The 20,638-nt window shown below is 47.9% G+C and overlaps 1 protein-coding gene across 1 annotated transcript in view; it reads left to right on the top strand.

The window, feature by feature from the left end:
- The window catches only part of UCMA (upper zone of growth plate and cartilage matrix associated), a 69,179-nt gene extending 49,977 nt beyond the window's left edge, over positions 1-19,202 (top strand). Inside the window, exon 5 of the mRNA XM_069228676.1 lies at positions 18,633-19,202. Within this exon, the coding sequence (XP_069084777.1) occupies positions 18,633-18,730 (98 nt within the window). The 3' untranslated portion in view covers positions 18,731-19,202. The remainder of the gene's footprint in view (positions 1-18,632) is intronic.
- Positions 19,203-20,638: the final 1,436 nt, after the last annotated feature.

The raw sequence follows: 20,638 nt of genomic DNA, 5'->3' as shown, positions 1-20,638 counted from the left end.
AACCTGAGATGTGGACAGGCTACGACTAAAATGTCCACTCATTTCAAAGATAAAGCACACACAGCGAAGAATTACCAGTGGGTTATCCTAGAACACCATAAATAGATTAATTGTGAGTTTACACTGTTCGAAAAAGAACAACAATGGGTCTATAAATTATGTACACACCAAATTGGCTTCAATGAGAACATACCTTGGAGCCAGCTGACGAAGTATTAACATCACATTAATCATTAGTCAGATAAACATCTCCTAAAATGAATGGTACACCTAGGCAGCGCAAAAAGTCCTATGTCCATCTCATTCCTTTACATTCCATAGTGTCACAAAGAGCAAACCCCTCATCGATAAGTATTAGCCACTCACATACACATCACCATCACTGTAAGAAGGGAACAAGTAACCCTTCATTAAACTAAAGAAAGAAACTCCCAAATAATTATCAAAATGATAAGGGAATCCCCAGTTCTGCCTCTGTAAGCCCATGAAGCCCCAATGACCTCTGTGCAATTACAGGCACCCACAAAGGATACCTACTTTTAGGGTCCTTGCGGACTCCCTTTTGTTCCACGGGAGGCCACCATCTTGGGGAGGATAGCGGTCTAGTGCTGCATGCTTTAGCATGCCGAGATGCAAGGGCTGCTGCATATTTAAACTCGGCTCCCATGTGAGCATTCAAGATTCAGACCCCAGGGAGGTGAGCATTAGGTACAGAGCAGCAGTGTCGCTTTGAGCAAGTAAGTGCCTTTGGAACATTGTTTACATCGTGCTACAGATACGGTAAGATGAACAGATTCTAAAACTTTGCCAAATCTTTAGAGTGTGACTACAGGCACACCCTCCTCCTGGAGAAGCTATGATAAGAGAGTCCAAATATGACCGAGTAGGTTACGCATGCACCCCGTGAGTGCTGTTTGGTGTGTTTCATGTGTTTACATGTTTTTAAAGTTTTAAATGTAGTATGTCTTGTATTGTTGATTGTGAGAGTACTTTGGTCTATCATTCCTGATATTCATGAGTGCTGTTTCCCCCCAGTGGGGTTCAGTTTGCAAATAAGTGGCACCACACCCACAAACAACATATATAGCGACTCATTACAAATGGGGGCTATGATAACTATGCCTCTCTTGTATTTCCACATGTATCGATGATGGACACTGTTGGACTTTTGCTTATGCAGGGTCATCCCCAGTCTTTTTGCCTCCTGCCTCCTATTTTTTTCTGACCTGTCGCTGTTGGCTTTTGAACTCTGAGGACTTTCCCACTGCTAACCAGTGCTAAAGTGCATATGCTCTCTGTGTGAAATTGTATGTGATTGGTTTATCCATGATTGGCATATTTGATTTACTAGTAAGTCCCTAGTAAGGTGCACTAGAGGTGCCAGGGCCTGTAAATCAAATGCTACTAGTGGACCTGCAGCACTGGTTGTGCCACCCACATAAGTAGCCCTGTAATCATGTCTCAGACCTGCCACTGCAGTGTCTGTGTGTGTATTTTTACACTGTAAATTCGACTTGGCAAGTGTACCCACTTGCCAGGCCTAAACCTTCCCTTTTCTTACATGTAAGGCACCCCTAAGGTAGGCCCTAGGTAGCCCCAAGGGCAGGGTGCAGTGTATGGATAAGGTAAGACATATAGTAATGTGGTTTATATGTCCTGACAGTGAAATACTGCTAAATTCGTTTTTCACTGTTGCAAGGACTGTCTCTCTCATAGGATAATATGAGGGCTACCTTTAAATATGATTAAAGCGTAGATTCCCCTAGAGAGTAGATGGACATGTGGAGTTTGGGGTCCCTGAACTCACAATTTAAAAATACATCTTTTAGTAAAGTTGATTTTAAGATTGTGCGTTTGAAAATGCCACTTTTAGAAAGTGAGCATTTTCTTGCTTAAACCATTCTGTGACTCTGCCTTGTTTGTGGATTCCCTGTCTGGGTCAGTTTGACAGTTGGGTTGTTTTTCACCTCACACAAGACAGTGACACAAAGGGAGCTGGGGTGTAACCTGCATTTCCTGATTAGCCATCTCTCCTAGGAGGGAGGGGTGGAGTGGTCACTCTCATCTGAAAGGACTGTGCCTGCCTCTAACAATGCCGGCTCCAACCCCCTGGTGTGTGTCTGAGGCCTTGCCTGGGCAAGGCAGGATTTCACAAGTAGGTGTGAGTCCCCTTTGAAGAAAGGTGACTTCAAAGACTAAAATGGGTATAAGAAGGGCACCCAAATCTACAGACTTTAGAAACACTTCTGGAATCAAGAGGAACCTCTGCCTGGAGAAGAGCTGTTAGCTGAGGAGGAAGTGCTGCCCTGCCTGTGACTGTGCTTTGTGGAGCTTTCCTGCAGTGCTGCATCTGCCAGAGTAAGAGGGCAAAGACTGGACTTTGTGTGCCTTCCATCTTGAGAAGAAATCTCCAAGGGCTTGATCTAGAGCTTGCCTCCTGTTGTTTGAAGTCTCAGGGACAGCAAAGACTTCTCTCTGCAAGCACCTGGAGCCTCTGGAGAGACTCCTACTCTGCCCTGTGGTGCCCATCCAGTTCCTGGGACCCTGAAAGGAGAAGCTGGCAGCCTAAAGACAAGAAAATCCACGCACAGAGCGCCGTGCGGGGAAAAGATCGACGCGAATCCGATCGGCGGCTGAAAAACGACGCGCCGCCAGCTCCGCGGCTGAGAAACGACGCTCGCAGGAAACGCGACCGAAGAATCGACGCACGGAGCAGGAGAAACGACGCGCAGCATCGCTGACGGAGGCTGGGAGATCGCAACCTGCGCAGCTGGATCGTCAACTCATCGTGCGGCTGGATTTTTGACTCGAGTACCGCCGTGCGGAGTTATTTTCGACGCACGCCCGCCCGTGCGGGGTTATTTTTGACGCACACAAGGTACATTTTCACTCTAGCAGCGCTAGTGTGTTTTTAAAACTACTTAAAGACTCTTTTTGATTTTTAATTAATAACTTGACTTGTGTATGGTGGATTTTTGTCGTTTTGGTCTTGTTTTGTTTAGATAAATATTTCCTATTTTTCTAAACCTGTGTTGTGTCATTTTGTAGTGTTTTCATTGAGTTACTGTGTGTGTTGGTACAAATACTTTACGCCTAGCACTCTGAGGTTAAGCCTACTGCTCTGCCAAGCTACCAAGGGGGTAAGCAGGGGTTAGCTGAGGGTGATTCTCTTTTACCCTGACTAGAGTGAGGGTCTTTGCTTGAACAGGGGGTAACCTGACTGTCAACCAAGGACCCCATTTCTAACATTGGTGATCAGCGGTCAGGATTTGGACTTGTATTTGTGCCTGACATACAGTGATTAAGGGTACACTACTGTTTTGATCTCAGACCACTACGTGACCACATACTACTTGTTTAGTGATCTTTTGATTTTTCTCTTTAGGACCCCTTTTTGTTCTACTTCCATGATTTTGCTGATCCCTTGACTGATTCTTTTTACTTCATTGGGAACTTATTTTCTGCCTTTGGAACTTTGCACTTGTGACCATCATGTCTCAATCTGGAGATGCAACAGCTGGAGCTGTGTTTGAAATGGAGAAACTGAAGGAGTACTCAGTTGCTCAATTGAAACAGTTCCTTAAAGATCTTGACTGTCCCACTAAGAGCTCCACCAGGGAGGGGGAGCTGCAAAAGGCACAGAGGGCCGGGGTGACAATCAAGAAGGCTGGAGGGCACACAGAGGAGGAGAATGTGGGTGGGGAAGTGCAGAGGATACACAGTGGTGTAGTGGAGGTACCTGTTACGCCTGGGGGGAGGGTCCCCAGGAGGGGTAGCAGGGTGTCGTCTAAGGGTCTGACTCCTAAAGATGTGCAGGACAGACAGGCAGAAAGGGTTCGCCGGTTGGAGGCAGAAAAGTTGAGGATGCAAAGGGAGTATGACAAGTGGGAAAGGGACTTCGAGATACAAAGGATGATTTATGCTTACAAGCTTAAATTGAAACCGCTGGATATCATGAGGGCTGAATCCAGCTGGAATGGTGGCAGCAACAATTTTATATCTAGTGCTGCTGAAGAAATGCACATCCCCAGAGATGTGGTGCCCTACTTGAAGGAGGGAGTTAACACACACCAGGAGGTTCAGGGGTATGAGGTAGCTCTAGTGATGCACAGGGTCCCTGAGGTGGATTGGGGAACTGGCATGGGGAGTCATATTCCTACTGGTGGGAAGGACACTCTACTGACTCTAGGTGAGAGTGACAGGGAGAGGGGTTCCCCCCAGGTAGAAGTCCTGGTTATGGAGTGTGAAGACATCCCAGAAGAGTGTGGGTTGAGTGTCAGGGACAGTCAGGTACTGTCTCACCAGTCTCAGAAGGGTGATGTGGGGTGCTTTTCCAAAGCAGGGTCACTGGATGGTTGGGTGAAGGGTACTTTGGTTAATTCATGTAAGGGGCTGAGTGATGTAATTGCTGGAGAGCATATGTCTAGTCCTTATTTTCCAGAGCTACGCCAACACCAGGTGGAGTGTGAGTTCTCTGACCCCAGGGAGCATACAATGGAGGCAGACCTCTTGGTGAGTACCAGAGAGTCTGAAGTGGCATTTGGGGGTGCTCCTGAGAGGAGTGGTCTAGGTATTTCCCAACCAGGTGAGGTAGGGAAGGATTGTAGTGTCCCAGGTAGGTCCCAGTGTAGTGGGATGGGTGAGGGACCCCATGTCCAGTCTCTGAGGAGAGGGAATGGGGATGGGCTGAGGTCCAAGGTGCCCGAGATCCGGTCCCAGGTCCTGGAGGGTTCCATGAGGGAACACCAGGAGGGGAGCCTAGCCTGTACCAATGGGCCATCTGTTGAGGGAGACCCCACAGTGTCAGGAGAACTTGGGGGGGCGGCTGTAGCCAGCGTCCCACCAGTTCTGGTGTCTGGCAGTACCACTCCTAGTGAGGGGGTGCAGAAGTCCAGACAGAGGGTTGAGAGGGGGTTGCGGACCCCAGTGGAGAACCTGGAGGGTCAGGGGTCAGCTCTGAGAGCAGAGTCCCCCAGGAATGACCTTGGTAAGACCATTTCGGGGTTGGGGGGAATCCAGACTCTGTCAGATGGGCAGAGGTCAGGAGACCTGCGCCAACCAGACTCTTGTGTGGCCCTTGGGGACAGTGTGTCCCTTGAGGGGGGTAAGTGTGCCCCCCCTGGAAGTCCTGGTGTGCCAGGCAGTGGTTCAACCGCAGGGTGGTGACCCTGGGTTGGATGACCAGGTTCAGAGGGTAAACTCTGACCTGGTGGGGGGTAGGTATGCCCCCCAGGAAGTCCTGGGTTGCCAGGCAGTGGTCCAGTCTGTGGGTACAGACCCTGGACTGGAGGATCAGGTGCAGGGGGTAAACCCTGACCTGAAGGGGTGGGCGGTTTGCCCAATCACCCCCCCCTGGTGTGATTTCAAGGGGTACTCTCCCTGAGGGGGGGGTGCAGAACCCTGAGAGTAGGGACAGGGGAGAAAGAGCCTCACCCCTGGCCCTGGTCCAACCTGAAGGTACAGACCCCAGCTTGGCGGACCAGTTGCAGGTTAACAGCCCTGCACTGGTGGAAGAATTGTGCAGGACTGCTTCTACAAGCACCCTGACAGTTTTTGACTCTGGGGGTGCCGCTTCGGCAGGGAGGGTACAGAGCCCCAGAGGGGAGGACCAGGGTCAGGTTGTCATCCCTGACCTGGTGGAAGAGAGAGTGGTCAAAGGGTGCCAGGCACCTGGGGCTACCGCCCCCCACTCTCCGCAGTCACAGTGGTTGGAGAGGCCTGAGGTCGGGCTCTCATCCCTGACAGTTGTCCGGGGCCACCGTGGCTTGCTGTCCTGGTGGACAGAGTTGCCCCTGGGGGGGGACGAGAGTCACACCCCGGGAGTGGAGTGGGCAACACCACTGTGTTGGCCCTGGTGGTACTATCTGCCCATTGCAATTCATCTGTGAGCAAAGTAAAGTTAGGTGCTGCACAGATGGTGTCTGTAGATGTGGAGAAGGGTTCCCCCTGGGTTAGCTTAGTGGGCCCTGAGAGTATGGACAGAGGGATCCAACTGGAGTCAGGAAGGCGTAGAACTGGAACATGCCCCTGCTGTTGTGGGCCTGGGTCCTTGTTCTATCGCCCCAATCAGGGAAGTACATCAAGGTATTGATTGTTCTCCCCTGGCTTTAGGCTGGTAGGGGGTCGTGTTGGACTTTTGCTTATGCAGGGTCATCCCCAGTCTTTTTGCCTCCTGCCTCCTATTTTTTCTGACCTGTCGCTGTTGGCTTTTGAACTCTGAGGACTTTCCCACTGCTAACCAGTGCTAAAGTGCATATGCTCTCTGTGTGAAATTGTATGTGATTGGTTTATCCATGAATGGCATATTTGATTTACTAGTAAGTCCCTAGTAAGGTGCACTAGAGGTGCCAGGGCCTGTAAATCAAATGCTACTAGTGGGCCTGCAGCACTGGTTGTACCACCCACATAAGTAGCTCTATAATCATGTCTCAGACCTGCCACTGCAGTGTCTGTGTGTGTATTTTTACACTGTAAATTCGACTTGGCAAGTGTACCCACTTGCCAGGCCTAAACCTTCCCTTTTCTTACATGTAAGGCACCCCTAAGGTAGGCCCTAGGTAGCCCCAAGGGCAGGGTGCAGTGTATGGATAAGGTAGGACATATAGTAATGTGGTTTATATGTCCTGACAGTGAAATACTGCTAAATTCGTTTTTCACTGTTGCAAGGACTGTCTCTCTCATAGGATAATATGGGGGCTACCTTTAAATATGATTAAAGCGTAGATTCCCCTAGAGAGTAGATGGACATGTGGAGTTTGGGGTCCCTGAACTCACAATTTAAAAATACATCTTTTAGTAAAGTTGATTTTAAGATTGTGCGTTTGAAAATGCCACTTTTAGAAAGTGAGCATTTTCTTGCTTAAACCATTCTGTGACTCTGCCTTGTTTGTGGATTCCCTGTCTGGGTCAGTTTGACAGTTGGGTTGTTTTTCACCTCACACAAGACAGTGACACAAAGGGAGCTGGGGTGTAACCTGCATTTCCTGATTAGCCATCTCTGCTAGGAGGGAGGGGTGGAGTGGTCACTCTCATCTGAAAGGACTGTGCCTGCCTCTAACAATGCCGGCTCCAACCCCCTGGTGTGTGTCTGAGGCCTTGCCTGGGCAAGGCAGGATTTCACAAGTAGGTGTGAGTCCCCTTTGAAGAAAGGTGACTTCAAAGACTAAAATGGGTATAAGAAGGGCACCCAAATCTACAGACTTTAGAAACACTTCTGGAATCAAGAGGAACCTCTGCCTGGAGAAGAGCTGTTAGCTGAGGAGGAAGTGCTGCCCTGCCTGTGACTGTGCTTTGTGGAGCTTTCCTGCAGTGCTGCTTCTGCCAGAGTAAGAGGGCAAAGACTGGACTTTGTGTGCCTTCCATCTTGAGAAGAAATCTCCAAGGGCTTGATCTAGAGCTTGCCTCCTGTTGTTTGAAGTCTCAGGGACAGCAAAGACTTCTCTCTGCCAGCACCTGGAGCCTCTGGAGAGACTCCTACTCTGCCCTGTGGTGCCCATCCAGTTCCTGGGACCCTGAAAGGAGAAGCTGGCAGCCTAAAGACAAGAAAATCCACGCACAGAGCGCCGTGCGGGGAAAAGATCGACGCGAATCCGATCGGCGGCTGAAAAACGACGCGCCGCCAGCTCCGCGGCTGAGAAACGACGCTCGCAGGAAACGCGACCAAAGAATCGACGCACGGAGCAGGAGAAACGACGCGCAGCATCGCTGACGGAGGCTGGGAGATCGCAACCTGCGCGGGTGGATCGTCAACTCATCGTGCGGCTGGATTTTTGACTCGAGTACCGCCGTGCGGAGTTATTTTCGACACACGCCCGCCCGTGCGGGGTTATTTTTGACGCACACCAGGTACATTTTCACTCTAGCAGCGCTAGTGTGTTTTTAAAACTACTTAAAGACTCTTTTTGATTTTTAATTAATAACTTGACTTGTGTATGGTGGATTTTTGTCGTTTTGGTCTTGTTTTGTTTAGATAAATATTTCCTATTTTTCTAAACCTGTGTTGTGTCATTTTGTAGTGTTTTCATTGAGTTACTGTGTGTGTTGGTACAAATACTTTACGCCTAGCACTCTGAGGTTAAGCCTACTGCTCTGCCAAGCTACCAAGGGGGTAAGCAGGGGTTAGCTGAGGGTGATTCTCTTTTACCCTGACTAGAGTGAGGGTCTTTGCTTGAACAGGGGGTAACCTGACTGTCAACCAAGGACCCCATTTCTAACAGACACCATAAACGATAGGTATCATCTTATGACACCACATTAGTTAGGTGAATTGCACCATAACACTGAGCATGTATTATTTATGCCTTCATTAGAGGTAATCAAACTAGGAGTGGCGCCAGGGAGTCCACCTTGGTCCTGAAGAGGAGCCTCGGGTAATGTTCCGAAACATGTAGACTAGGAAGTCGGGTACATTACATCCCCCACTTCCGCAGCCCCCTTTTTAATCATACCGCCTCCAAGAGATCTATTAAATCATTGGAATTACTAGTAGACAGGTATTTTTAACTAACCCAAGACCCCACCACTCCTATCCCTCCTGTGATTCACATTGACAAGACTACATCAGTGCTCCCAGGTATCCCGTAGTCCGTAGCACGCCCGCTCCGTAGCGGAACGGGAAGAAACCCAATGATGAAGCATGGCTCCAAGGGGTAACCCTGGTGGGTGAGGGTTTTTCTAACAGGAAAATCCTTTTTCCTATCCATCCTGTGGTAGTTAATTTAGCTGGGTCTCTGTTGTAATGTTATACAGGCTATAAGCAGGACAGACCCAGTCCCACAACCTCCTTCTCCCTCTTTGTTTTTGCACTCTAGAAGAAATCACAGTGCAGCTTTTTATGGCTAGAAAAGTAACCATAAGGCAGCAAACCATAAGGCAAGGACTGACTTATGCTTGTGGATAAGAAAAGGTAAGAAAAGGTAATACCTGCACAGGGGAATGCAAAGTGCCTTTATGTTGGGGCTCAGAGGTAAAGCAACAAATGAAGGCGCTACCGTTGGACCACTTTAAGAATCCTGCCCTATGGCTCAACATCTGGGTCTACAAGTTACCATTGACATCAAAGAACAAACAACTCCATGTCTGCTGCTTTGAAGGAAAAGTCCTAAGGGCCGTTTTGATGGGCCTGTGAACCGACGGAGGGGACAGACCACATCAGTCCTATGTGGGTGTATGAACTGCATGTTTTGGTTGGATTATTCTTGACCCTGCAGAAGAAAGGAAGTAACATTGACTACAAATTAAGCCCTACTCTCCAATATTTACCACATTACAAACACAGGATTAGCGCAAGAGCATCAGGGGATAATTTGTACATCTTTGTTTAACTCAAAATGACTACTGTAGATTGTTGGGCACCAAGGGCATTCTTGTGCTGCTGGTTTATGTTGGCAATGTTTCACAAGTACTGGCCCACTTAAAAAGTATGTCTTCTATTTGTATCCCTACTTTGTGCTGCTCCTTCCAGTCCAGTTCAGCAAGAAATATCACCGCAGCTAAGATTTGTATGCAGAGCTTAGGGATTGGTGGTTGTGAAGGATGCTGCTTACCTACCACTATGCACATACGCATTGCCATGCAAACTCCTTGAAACAAGGTGCATTTAGAAAAACAGAAATGTTGATAATGGCAGATTTAGGGTCCTGTAGTGTTGAGGGGCCTTAGGCCCTCATGCATGCAAAGTAATGACATGGACACAGCATTATGGTCATATCAACTGGCCTCGGGCATGTGCGCCTGGGCTCTTTTATTTGCAGAGTCACCTGACTGGTGACATCTGTGATGGATGGGTGTGGAGTGAGTGTGGAAACCAGCCCTCAGGGAGTGGCTGTTGGAAGCACGTCATCTCCAAGCACTAGTATGAGTCCAGCCGGACTCTACATCCCTCCCAAATTTTTGTTAAAGAAACAAACAAGTCCAACCTGTGGGAAAGAAGTAAACACTAAAATAAACACCACTGAGTCTCTTCAGGCTGTCCACCAGACATGCTGCATGGGCAGGTGCAGCTGGGGCACTCGTTATCACGGCACACCTCCGTAGTTTAACCAGACTACTCTGGGCAGAAATGGCAGTGTTGGCGAAGTCCGGATCCCTCAATCGCCTGTCCATGGCGTTACAGTTCACTTGGGCACTGTTGGTCCTGTCCCACCTTAGCTTACGGTGTTAAGAGTCTACTTATAAAGACCACTGGGATATCGCATCCTGAGCAGTAGTGTAGTCTATTTACAGAGTACAAAGCAGGTGCATTAGGAGCAGTGGGGAGTCCACTTCAAGGATCTTTTGGAAGGCATTCTGGCTCCCTGGATAGCGGAACTGCAGAGACTGAGGATGATAATGGACGAAGAGGTCTCTTCCTGGAAGACCTTGGTGCTTTCCAATGTCCACTGGTAGAGCAGCTTCAGGCTTCTCTCTCATGCCAGGACTCCATTTACACAGGAGTCCCCTCGAGACCCTTTTGCCGGGCTGCCACAGGACCATGTGGGCCGTGCATGGCCTATCAGGGGCTGAGCGAAGACGTCGCTGAGGAACAGCCAACAGGACCACATCCAAGTCGTGTTTGGTGGTTGCCGCAGGGTCTGTGTGCTCTGGCGGTCAGGGCTCAGGTGCACTGGCATTTGTCCGATAGTCTTTGGGTGACCAGTCTCCGTCCGCAACCTCAGTGCTTCCCAGTGCTTGTCATGGAGCTGCCTCGGGCACATCTCTCTTGTCGGGATTCCCCTCTCACTGGAAATCCCTTGAGGCCCTTGTCCCTGGATTGAGACTGGACTATGTGGGCTGTGCGGGCCTCTCGTAAGCTGTGCCTAGAGGGTTGCTGCAGAACTCCCAAAAGAGCCATGTCCAAGCCTTGTTCAACCCAAAGGGTGGATGGTCCAATGGTCGAGTATGCTCTCTTCAGCAGGTCTCAGGTTCACGGGACTCACAGCATGTTCTTGAGTGGTCATCCTCCCAGGGTGCCAGGGATGCCTTCAACTTCTGTGATGTGTGCGAAATCCAGCCTCACAGTGATGAGGAACCACGCTGCATGGGGCTTTGCATCGATTTTAACAGCCGCATGCAGGTGCTGCATCATTTCTTCAGCCGCGATGCAAGTGATAGGTAGATTTCCCAGCCACCATGCAGGGAGTGCGTTGATTTCTCAGCCGCAATGCAGTTGGTGCATCATTTTTACAGCCATGTTGTAGGTGGTGCGTCAAATTTTTCCGTACACAGCTCCTGTGCATGGATTTCCGCCTTGGCTCCACCAGCTTCACCTTTCAAAGGCAAAGGGACTGGAGTGGGCACCACTTGGCATGGTAGGAGTCTCAGCAGAGAGTCCAGGTGCTGGCATAGGAAGTCTTTGATGGCCCTAAGACTTCAAAACAGGAGGCAAGCTCAGTCCAAGCCCTTGAATACATTTCACAATTAGTAATATACCACAAAGTCCAGTCTTTGTCCTCCTTTAGGTAGAAGCAGCAACTGAAGGCCAACCCAGCAAAGCACAGTCACAGGCAAAGGGGCAGTACACCTCCTCCAGCTCTTCAGCTCTTGTCCTTGGCAGAGGTTCCTCTGGAGTCCAGACGTAATCTAAAAATCTGGGGTTTTGGGTCCACTACTTTTACCCCTTTCTGCCTTTGAAGTAGGCAAACTTCAAAGGAAAGTCTCTGTTGTTCACAAGATCCTGGCCTTGCCTAGGCCTGGTCCCAGACACACACCAGGGGGTTGTAGACTGAAGTGTGTGAGGACAGACAGCCCTTTCAGGTGCAAGTGTCAGCTCCTCCCTCACCACTCTAACCCAGGAGACTCATCAAGATATGCAGGTTGCACCCCAGCTCCCTTTGTGTCACTGTCTAGAGGGAATTCACAACAGCCCAACTGTCAGTCTGACCCAGACGTGGAATACACAAGCAGGCAGAGGCACAGAATAGTTAAGCAAAAAAATGCCCACTTTCTAGAAGTGGCAATCTCAAACTGACAATCTAAAAACCAACATTACCAAAAGATGTATTGTAAAATTGTGAGTTCAGAAACCCCAAACTCCACATTTCTATCTGCTCCCAATGGGAAACTGCACTTAAAAGATATTTAAAGGCAATCTCCATGCTGACCTATGAGAGAGATAGGCCTTGTAATAGTGAAAACTGAATTTGGCAGTATTTCACTGTCAGGACATGCAAAGCACATCAGTACATGTCCTACCTTTATCATACACTGTACCCTGCCCATGGGACTACCTCGGGCCTACCTTAGGGGTGCCTTACATGTACAAAAAAGGAAGGTTTGGGCCTGGCTAGAGAGTACACTTGCCAGGTGGAATTGGCAGTGCAAAACTACACACATAGACACTGCAGTGGCAGATCTGAGCCATGTTTACAGGGATACTCATGTGGGTGGCACAATCAGTGCTGCAAGCCCACTAGTAGCATTTGATTTACAGGCCCTGGGCCCCTCTAGTGCACTTTACTAGGGACTTACTAGTAAATCAAATATGCCAATTATGGATAAACCAATCACAAATATAATTTAGACAGAGCGCATATGCACTTAGCACTGGTTAACAGTGATAAAGTGCCCAGAGTCCTAAAGCCAACATTACCTGGTCAGAAAAAATAGGAGTAAGGAGGCAAAACGTTTGGGGATGACCCTGCAAAAAGGGGCAGGTCCAACAGCGGCACTAACTCCTTAAGTGCAATGCCATCCATAGCTGTCAGGGGCGAGATGGGAGGGGGAGGGATCACAGCACTCTACTCATTTGGTCACTGACATCCTTGACCCAGGGGTAGGTGCTCCCTGCACTGCAGACCATATGGGTAGGCTCAGTGTGTTTTCTCTCTCTCTTAGTCCCTTAGTGCTGTTGTTCATGGCAAGGTGCCTTGGGTGGCAGATTGGTGGCGCTACAGCCACTGCTCTTTATGTTGCCGCCAGCTTCCTGAAGCTGGGGACCTTTTCGTCCAAGCAGCGTCTGGTACCTCAGAAAGCACAATAGAGGTGCAGCTTCCCTTATTCCTGCACACGCATCTTGGATAGCAGGATTTCTGCGTGGGACCTCTTCTTATCCTTGAGACAGCAGGTAGGTGGCTGCAAGGGGTGCATGGTGCTCTCTCACTGGGCCCGCATTTTCCATATTGGGACAGAGTGACCACCGAGACTCGTTTGTGTGTGTAAAAGGCCGCTTTATTGGAACAGGTGCCACTAGACCTACCCCCTTGGCCTTTGCCTTACAAAACTAAAACGTCACTAGACATCGAGTCACCTAGCCCCGCCCCTCCCCCTCCCCTACCCCGATCCCTCCCCCCCTTCTTCTGGACCTGTTTTTTCCTTCCTCTCGTCTCCTTTACTTTCTCCCGCCCTACCTACTTCTTTGAACCTGTCCGCTCCTGAGCAGTCTCCTGCCTGTCCTTGTCTAATTAATGTTCCCCCCGTCCTAATACCTGTCTTTCCTTGCCAGCTCCGTCCTACCCCCGAGCTTTTAATAGCTGCCCTGCAGCTGTCCCCGCCTTGGCAAGCACCTGTCCAAGCGATGCCTACTTAAACAACCCCGGACACCTGCTCCAAGAAAGACCCCTAAATCATCAAAACGTGAGGGAGGGAGGGAGGGGAAAGAAAACACAGAGCCCGCCTGCCTACACCCTGGCCACCAGGTCACCTTCCCAAAATGGTGCCTGTTTCTACAAAATGGCCGTATACATACCCATCCCACCCCCCATAATTGGCACCCCGGACGTCCAAACACGTCCCGGGTCGTGCCACCTGTCCCAAAAACCCCGGGGGGGGGGAACTTCTCGTTCCTCCTCTTCCCCCCCCCCCGAGGCCCCATTCGTACCGCCATAAGCTACGGCTGGCAGTCCCCTTTTCTTCCTTTGTGGTGATAATTAGTGGCCACCAGGTGGCGCTGCAGTCACCCTGAGAGAACGCTGCAGCTTTCATGAAACCGCAAACCACATGGGCCCCTTACCTGGCAGGTGTGGTGCAGGGATGGGTAACGCTTATTCCTTGGTATGCAGTGCCCTCTTTTGGGCGGCTCCAGCCATCGCGCTGCCCTTTTCCTGACTGGCTGTCGGCCCGTGACATTCCCCTATGCGCGGCGGGCTGACCTGTCTTCAATCTCTCGCAGGGCTTCCCCTCTGTTCAGCCTGGGGACTCACCTCATGCCCAGCGGGTGAGCGGGTGCTCGTCTTGGTTCACCTTCTACCGCACGGTAAGAGCAGGCAGCGTGTGCCTACTGTGCTGGTCTCACTGCCCTCAGTGCGAGGTGGCGCAGGGCTCTCCTTCCTTATGGCACTGTTGGTTCGTGCCAGCTCTGCTTTCCTGCTGGTGGGGTGCGTAACAAGGTGACGGTCACTTTTTATGCCACACTGGTTTCTCTCCCTCTGCGTTTATTCTCCAGGGCCGGACAGCGTGCTGTTTCCTGGCAGGCTGAAGAGGGAAGGCTTGGGGGGCGACAGGGGCATGCCTTATGGATGGAATATGTAGAGCGCCTCGTGCATTTCCTCCTTGAGGCGCAACCGAGCTGCAGCTGGCCCATGCATGGGGCAGACCCACTCGTCACCATTGTAGCGTTGGGGGCCCTAGGCCCTCATGGTACTTAAATGAATGACACGAACCCAGCATTATGGTATGATCAACTGGCCTCAGACACGTGCCCCTGGGATCTTCTATTTGCGGGGTCACCTGATGGGTTACACCTGTGATGGATGGGAGTAGGGTGTGTGGGAAAACCAGCCTTCAGGGAGTGGCTGGTGGAAGCGCGTCATCTTAAAGCACCAGTATGAGTCCAGCCGGACTCTACAGGTCCCACCTTCCACAATCCACTCAGTGGTGGTAAGCTTGTTTGGGAGCTGGGTCCCCGGCATCCTCTTCTTTCTCCTGTATAAAGAACAGGGTGGGGATGGGTTGTAACACCTTTATCATGATGGCCTACACAAGAGCTTCTGGTGCTGAGGCGAGAAGGGCACCCTATCACGTATAGCCAACGGCTGGCTCTGTTCTTTGACAGTGAGTGGGCGTGACAGTATTCTTACGGCCCTCAGAATGTCCGAATCCCAGCTATATAAACAACTGTTTATATAGTGATTGGTGTGACCTTGAGCAAGCCTCCTAATAGTAATATCATTCAATTCGAAAAAAACAATTTGTAAACCTATATTAGAGATGTGTGTGTAAAAGAAAGAGCTGTGGTTAGGAAGTGAGGAGGGAGAGGTAGAAGTTGGCAAAGAAGCAGAGGAAGGAAGCATACAGGTGAAAGAGAACCCAAGAAACCTAACGAATAAATAGGATGTAAGCGAATCTTGAAAGAAGCAAGGGAAGAAAAAACTAAAGGAAGGAAAGTAGGAATAAAATAAAGAGACAACGTTGAGAGTGAAAAAGTATGTACATGCCTCTAAAATATGAACATAGCATACACTCTGGTGGGACTGCAAAGGAGAGATCGCTTCTACTCGCTCCACCTTGCCTACCCAAGGCAGCAGGAAGTACCAAGTAGAAGGCAGAGAACAGACAATAAAATCCCAAAAACTCTGAGAAGTGTCAGCAGTTAGGCTGCTGCCCTGGCGCAGGTGCATAATGCAGGCCTCCGAATAGCCTGCAGTGCGCGGGGGCAACCTACAAGCACCCCCTTTCACTCTAAAGCCTATAGCTACCTGTGACATATGGCAGTCCCAGGAGGCCCTAGTCACATTCTGCACGGGGCACATCATTTTGCGTTACACTACTGCCCCGGCGCTGCTTTGAAAGATGAGATGAGCCACTTTCTGGCAGGCAGCGTGCAGCTGACGTGCAGACCTCCTCCGTCCGTTCTTCTCACCTTGACACAGTACTCCAGCTCTGGAGGCAGAAAGGGAAGAGGCTGTTGGCGATACTTCGAAGTGTGAAGGCGAGGAGAGAGACGAGGGACACAGGAATAGCACACGTGTGCATGCACCGTGACTGAGATCCTGCATCTCATTGCCCTGTCCATCCTCTAGCGCTAAAGCGCTCGGGTGCGGCTCACAACTTTAGTTCAGGTCTGGGCTGCCACGTAAGGAGTCAGCAGCACGTGCCACGTGATCAGGTTCGCTAAACCGGGATTGGGCATGGGGTCTTTCTGCAATAATCTGCACATGATGGAGGGAGGGTGGGGGATTTAACTGCGGTTGCCAAGATATAAAAAGTCTCAACTCTCAAAAAACACATCTAGATGTGGACAGGATACCTCGGAGCCTAAGAATAACTGCGGAAAAAGCAACAAATGGGAGGAAAATCTGCGAACTACATCGAATGTTAGCAGTTTACTGCTAATTGATTTCCCAACGGACATTTTGCTATAAGAAGACCTTTCGCACCACAGTGCCTTGAAAAGGTCCTAGCGGTGTGAGCCACGAGGGCAAAACAATTGTTGGCTCATCCTGCAGCGTTCAACATTGAACACTAAGCCAACACTTAAGGAGCATAACAAATATACTCACCAACTTGCATAAAAAATAAAAGCAACCAAAGCCCCATTTGCTCCTATTCACGTAAAATGGTGTTGGTTATCGCCATCTCTAACATTCACAAATTCAAGTGGGGTAGGCAGTCGTAAAAGGCATGTAGTCCCTTCTCCGGTTTGGCCTCAGGCATCCTAAGCTACATATGGAGTCTGCATCTTAAACTACCAATGGAAAGACTAGATCACTGGCCCCTACATCTGGATTAACACTTAGCTCGTCTCATTTTGGCTTTCTTTTTTCCGAAAGAGATCATTTTTTGTGCTGTGAACCACCAAATTATTTATCAAGTCAGTGCCCTTTAAAACTAATATTATTGTGACAGTATGTAAATGGAAAAAAGTGAGAACGGTTTATCTATACTTAAAATTAAATGCTGGCAATGAAAGAAGAACAAAGAAAGTAAGAAAAAAAGTGGGAATAGAGGTGTATGTTTTGCATCACTGGCTAGTAACGCCATCACCCTTGAACATACTGATCTTGCTCAATTTCTGTGTCGAAATAAGCGAGAGACTGCAGTATTGGTCAGATCCAGCTCTCAAACCAGTGCCAAAAAGGTAATTATGGCTCCGAAAGCCGTTGCTACTATTTCTGTGGCACTCACCTAGAGAGGGGAATTTGTGAGGGCCCTCTAATTTGCATTTGACCGGAATTCTTAGGAAGTGACATCACATTAAGTGATACCACTTGACCATTCATTTTCTGAAGCATTACGGAAGCTTGTCATGAGTCAATGGCCAGTAATGCCAGCACTCGGATGTATACTGACACCAGTCAATATCTGTGTCTACATGGGAGAGGGGCGCTGTATTGGTCTGGTTCCACTCTAAAACCAGTGCCAAAAGCTCATCATTGCATATTTGCATTGAATGCTCCTCTAAGAACTGGCGAAGCATTGGTGGATAAGGGGGGCAGGCAGGGATGGAGATATGATGTGAATAAAGGAAGAATGGATGGAAGAAAGAGACCGATTGATGAGAGGTGGAATGATAGAAGGAAGACTAGGGAAAAGTGAGAAAAACAAGGATGTTGGAAAAAGAATAGGAGCTGAGACCAAAAAGAGCTAAAAGAGTGAATGAGAGATAATTTAAGAGTAAAAAAAAATAAAAGGATTAAAAAGAAAAAGGTCGAAAGAAAAAAAGTATAAAGAGCAATGGGAAGAACAATTAAAAAAGGCCGCTATGGAAGGGATTGAAAAAAGAAAACAATGAGTTAAAGAAATACTACGAAAAAAGACAGTAAAATAAGAAGGTAAAAAGATATAAAAGAAGACCTCACTGAAGGAACTAAGGCATGATGAGAACAAAATGAAGGTACTCAGCAGTTACAGTTTGTTGACACTCAAGCTTAATGTCCTTGGTTTATGAGTTCTGCCCCCGCCCCCCATAACAGGTGCATAGAAGATAAAGATAACCCCCTCTTTGCTTGCACTTCTAGAAGAAAAGATTTAATGCGCCCAGTTTAATAAACATTGATGGTTTGAGTTTGTTTGTATTTGGGAAAGCACACACTTACTGCGCCAGTTCATGCCTAACCAATAAAAAATATAAAAGCACTTGGCATAAAACATTCTCCTCAAGTTTCTTCCCCACTTACTATTTGTAAACTGGTGTGGTAAAGTCTGGAATATCTTTGCTCATGCGCAATCCGCGTTTGGTACACATGGATAGGAGGTGCAGTGCTGGGAGGCTGCCAGAAAGGGTTCGGTATGTTTAGTTATTACTGAAGAAACTCCAAAGGAGCGAATGCAGAAGATGGTAAAACAACATATTGGGAGGTGTGATAGAAGACACCATGAACCATGTGTTACTGTTAGATTAGAATAGTTATTTCTACTTTTCTATTTTATGACCATTGCTTTTGGAACCTGTAATTTTAGTCCTGTGAAAAAATAAGGCAATATTTACAAGAGGAGCAATGACTTGCATTACACTCATGACGTGAACATGAGCAACACAAATTGTGAGAGAGCTCATCATTTGGCCATTTAAAAGGCTGAAAAAGGGAAGAGATTGCAATCTAAATAAGTCATCCAAAGCTGTGCAATGGCACGAGCTGTAGCATCGTGCACCTGAGACGTCCAATGTCCCCTCGGCTCAAATAAGTACTTCAGTGGACAATATTGTATGGGGTTCTCGTGCTACACTCACTCGCTCGAAAGGTCTGTCCTTCATTTTTATTATATTTTAATTGCAGAACAACAAGAGAGGACTCGTGAGCAGGTCGAGCAGTGGCGCCAGTGGCACTACGATGGCCTCTACCCATCATACAATTACCAACGTCACAACATCTAATTTTACAAAGAAGCTGGAAGAGAAAATTCAGACCGAGAAACTTTCCCTGTGCAAAAGGACAGCTAAAAGGCGTGCTTTGAACAACACGTGGCCATATGTTGAACTCAGCCATGGCTTGTCTCTCAGTAATGGCTCAGAAACTGAATCTTGCTGACTGAATGTTATGCCATACATTTATTTCGTTTTCTAATATGCATTTGTGTTTCTTTACCTTTTATGTGCAATTTGGAGCTTGCATTTTCTGTTATGTGTGAAAAATCGGACTTTTTTTAAAGGCCTACCAAAAGTATGCAGACTTGGCCTATGGGTGCAATATGTAAATTATAGCTTTAGCTCAAGTGTGTAGAAATGGGCTTCACGTTGAAAGGCACTCTGTTACTTCATCTATTTTGAAACTGTTTCCTGTGCAAAGAAAGTGTAAACTTTTGTACGTAATTTTTAAACAGACTACATAAAAACAGGTTTCATATTTTTCAATGGTGATTGCCTGATGACTGTGTACACTTTTATTTTATATTTGGAAAAAACGTTTTAAAGGCTAGTTTTTCTAAAAGCTTGCATTTCTATGATCTTTCGTTTTGCCTGGATTCATGTCATATAAAAATGCATAAAAGGCATTCTCTGGAAGGGTTGTGGTATGACTACCTTATGCTGCATTTTATAAAACAAAGGTTTTCAATGGTGAGCAAACACGTATATTATTTATACATATTTTCTACACTGGATGCTTCCAAAGCATTATGTAAATAAAATAAGACCCTCAAAGAGCCTATTTATTAAGAAGAGTTCACAGGATCCATTATTTTAGGTCTTAGCCTACCAGCCAGCTTAGCTGTCTTATTTGCTATAGGCTTCTTGGGTATATACAGAAAACTGACAGAGGAATGCATTTTCCCTATTGTTTACCATTGGCTTTGTGGTCTGTAACTCACATTTTCTGACTCTGTTTGCTAGCTTTGTCTACTTTAGGCTGTCCAGCTTGAGTTTGTCCCTCCCGTTGCCCAGACCTTGTTTACTGTATTCTTCCACAATCTAGCTTTCTATAAAGAGACCTTTAAATCTTGTTCTTATCTTGTCACATTTGCTGTGCAGTCAAAGACAGAGGTCAAATGTCAGGCTCTCTCTTCCAGGGAGCTTGGAGTTTATTTTTCTTTCTCTTACTTCAAAGTGAGAGAATTTAAGTGACAATCCTGCTGAGTACCCATGTAAGAATAGAAAAGATGTTCTTTTTTCCAGCACACAAAAAATGAACTGCGCTGATGTTTCAGAATAGTGCAAATGAAGCACAAGTGTGCTTGAAACAAATATTTGGATACAATCAAAACAGCTCAATACACTAGGTGATGACATTTGCACAAATTATCATTTGTGTGCAGTAAAACCGTATTTCAGTGCAAATGTAATGGCCATACACTACCATGCTATGCATACTCCACACTACGCCACTACGCTCTATGCCCTTCACCTCTGTGCCATGCCACTCCATCCTATGACACTCCACTCTACGACATTTCACTCTACTCTGTGCCCCTCAAATAGAAGACACTCTGCAATACGCCACGTCACTGAAGTCCACGCCAATTAAATCCACTCTACTCAGAACACAATACGCCACTCCACTCTATGCCCCTCCACTCTACCTCACTCCAATCCACCCAAATCCAATCTATCCCATTCCACTCCAACATACCCCAATCTACTCCACCCAACTCCACTTTGCTACAGTCTACCCAAATCTACTCCACTCCAATCTACCCCACTCCACTCTGCACAATCTACACCACTCCAATCCGGTCTACCCTACTCCAATCTACCGCACTCCAATCTACGCCACTCCACTCTACCCCAACCTACCCCACTCCAATCTAAACCATTCCACTCCACAAAAAACTACTCCACTCCAGTCCA

This window comes from Pleurodeles waltl, chromosome 4_1 (assembly GCF_031143425.1).
Source record: "Pleurodeles waltl isolate 20211129_DDA chromosome 4_1, aPleWal1.hap1.20221129, whole genome shotgun sequence".
In the NCBI taxonomy this organism is placed as follows: domain Eukaryota; kingdom Metazoa; phylum Chordata; class Amphibia; order Caudata; family Salamandridae; genus Pleurodeles; species Pleurodeles waltl.
The sequence above is the reverse complement of the archived record's forward strand: the minus strand, read 5'-3'. Positions and strand labels throughout refer to the sequence as shown.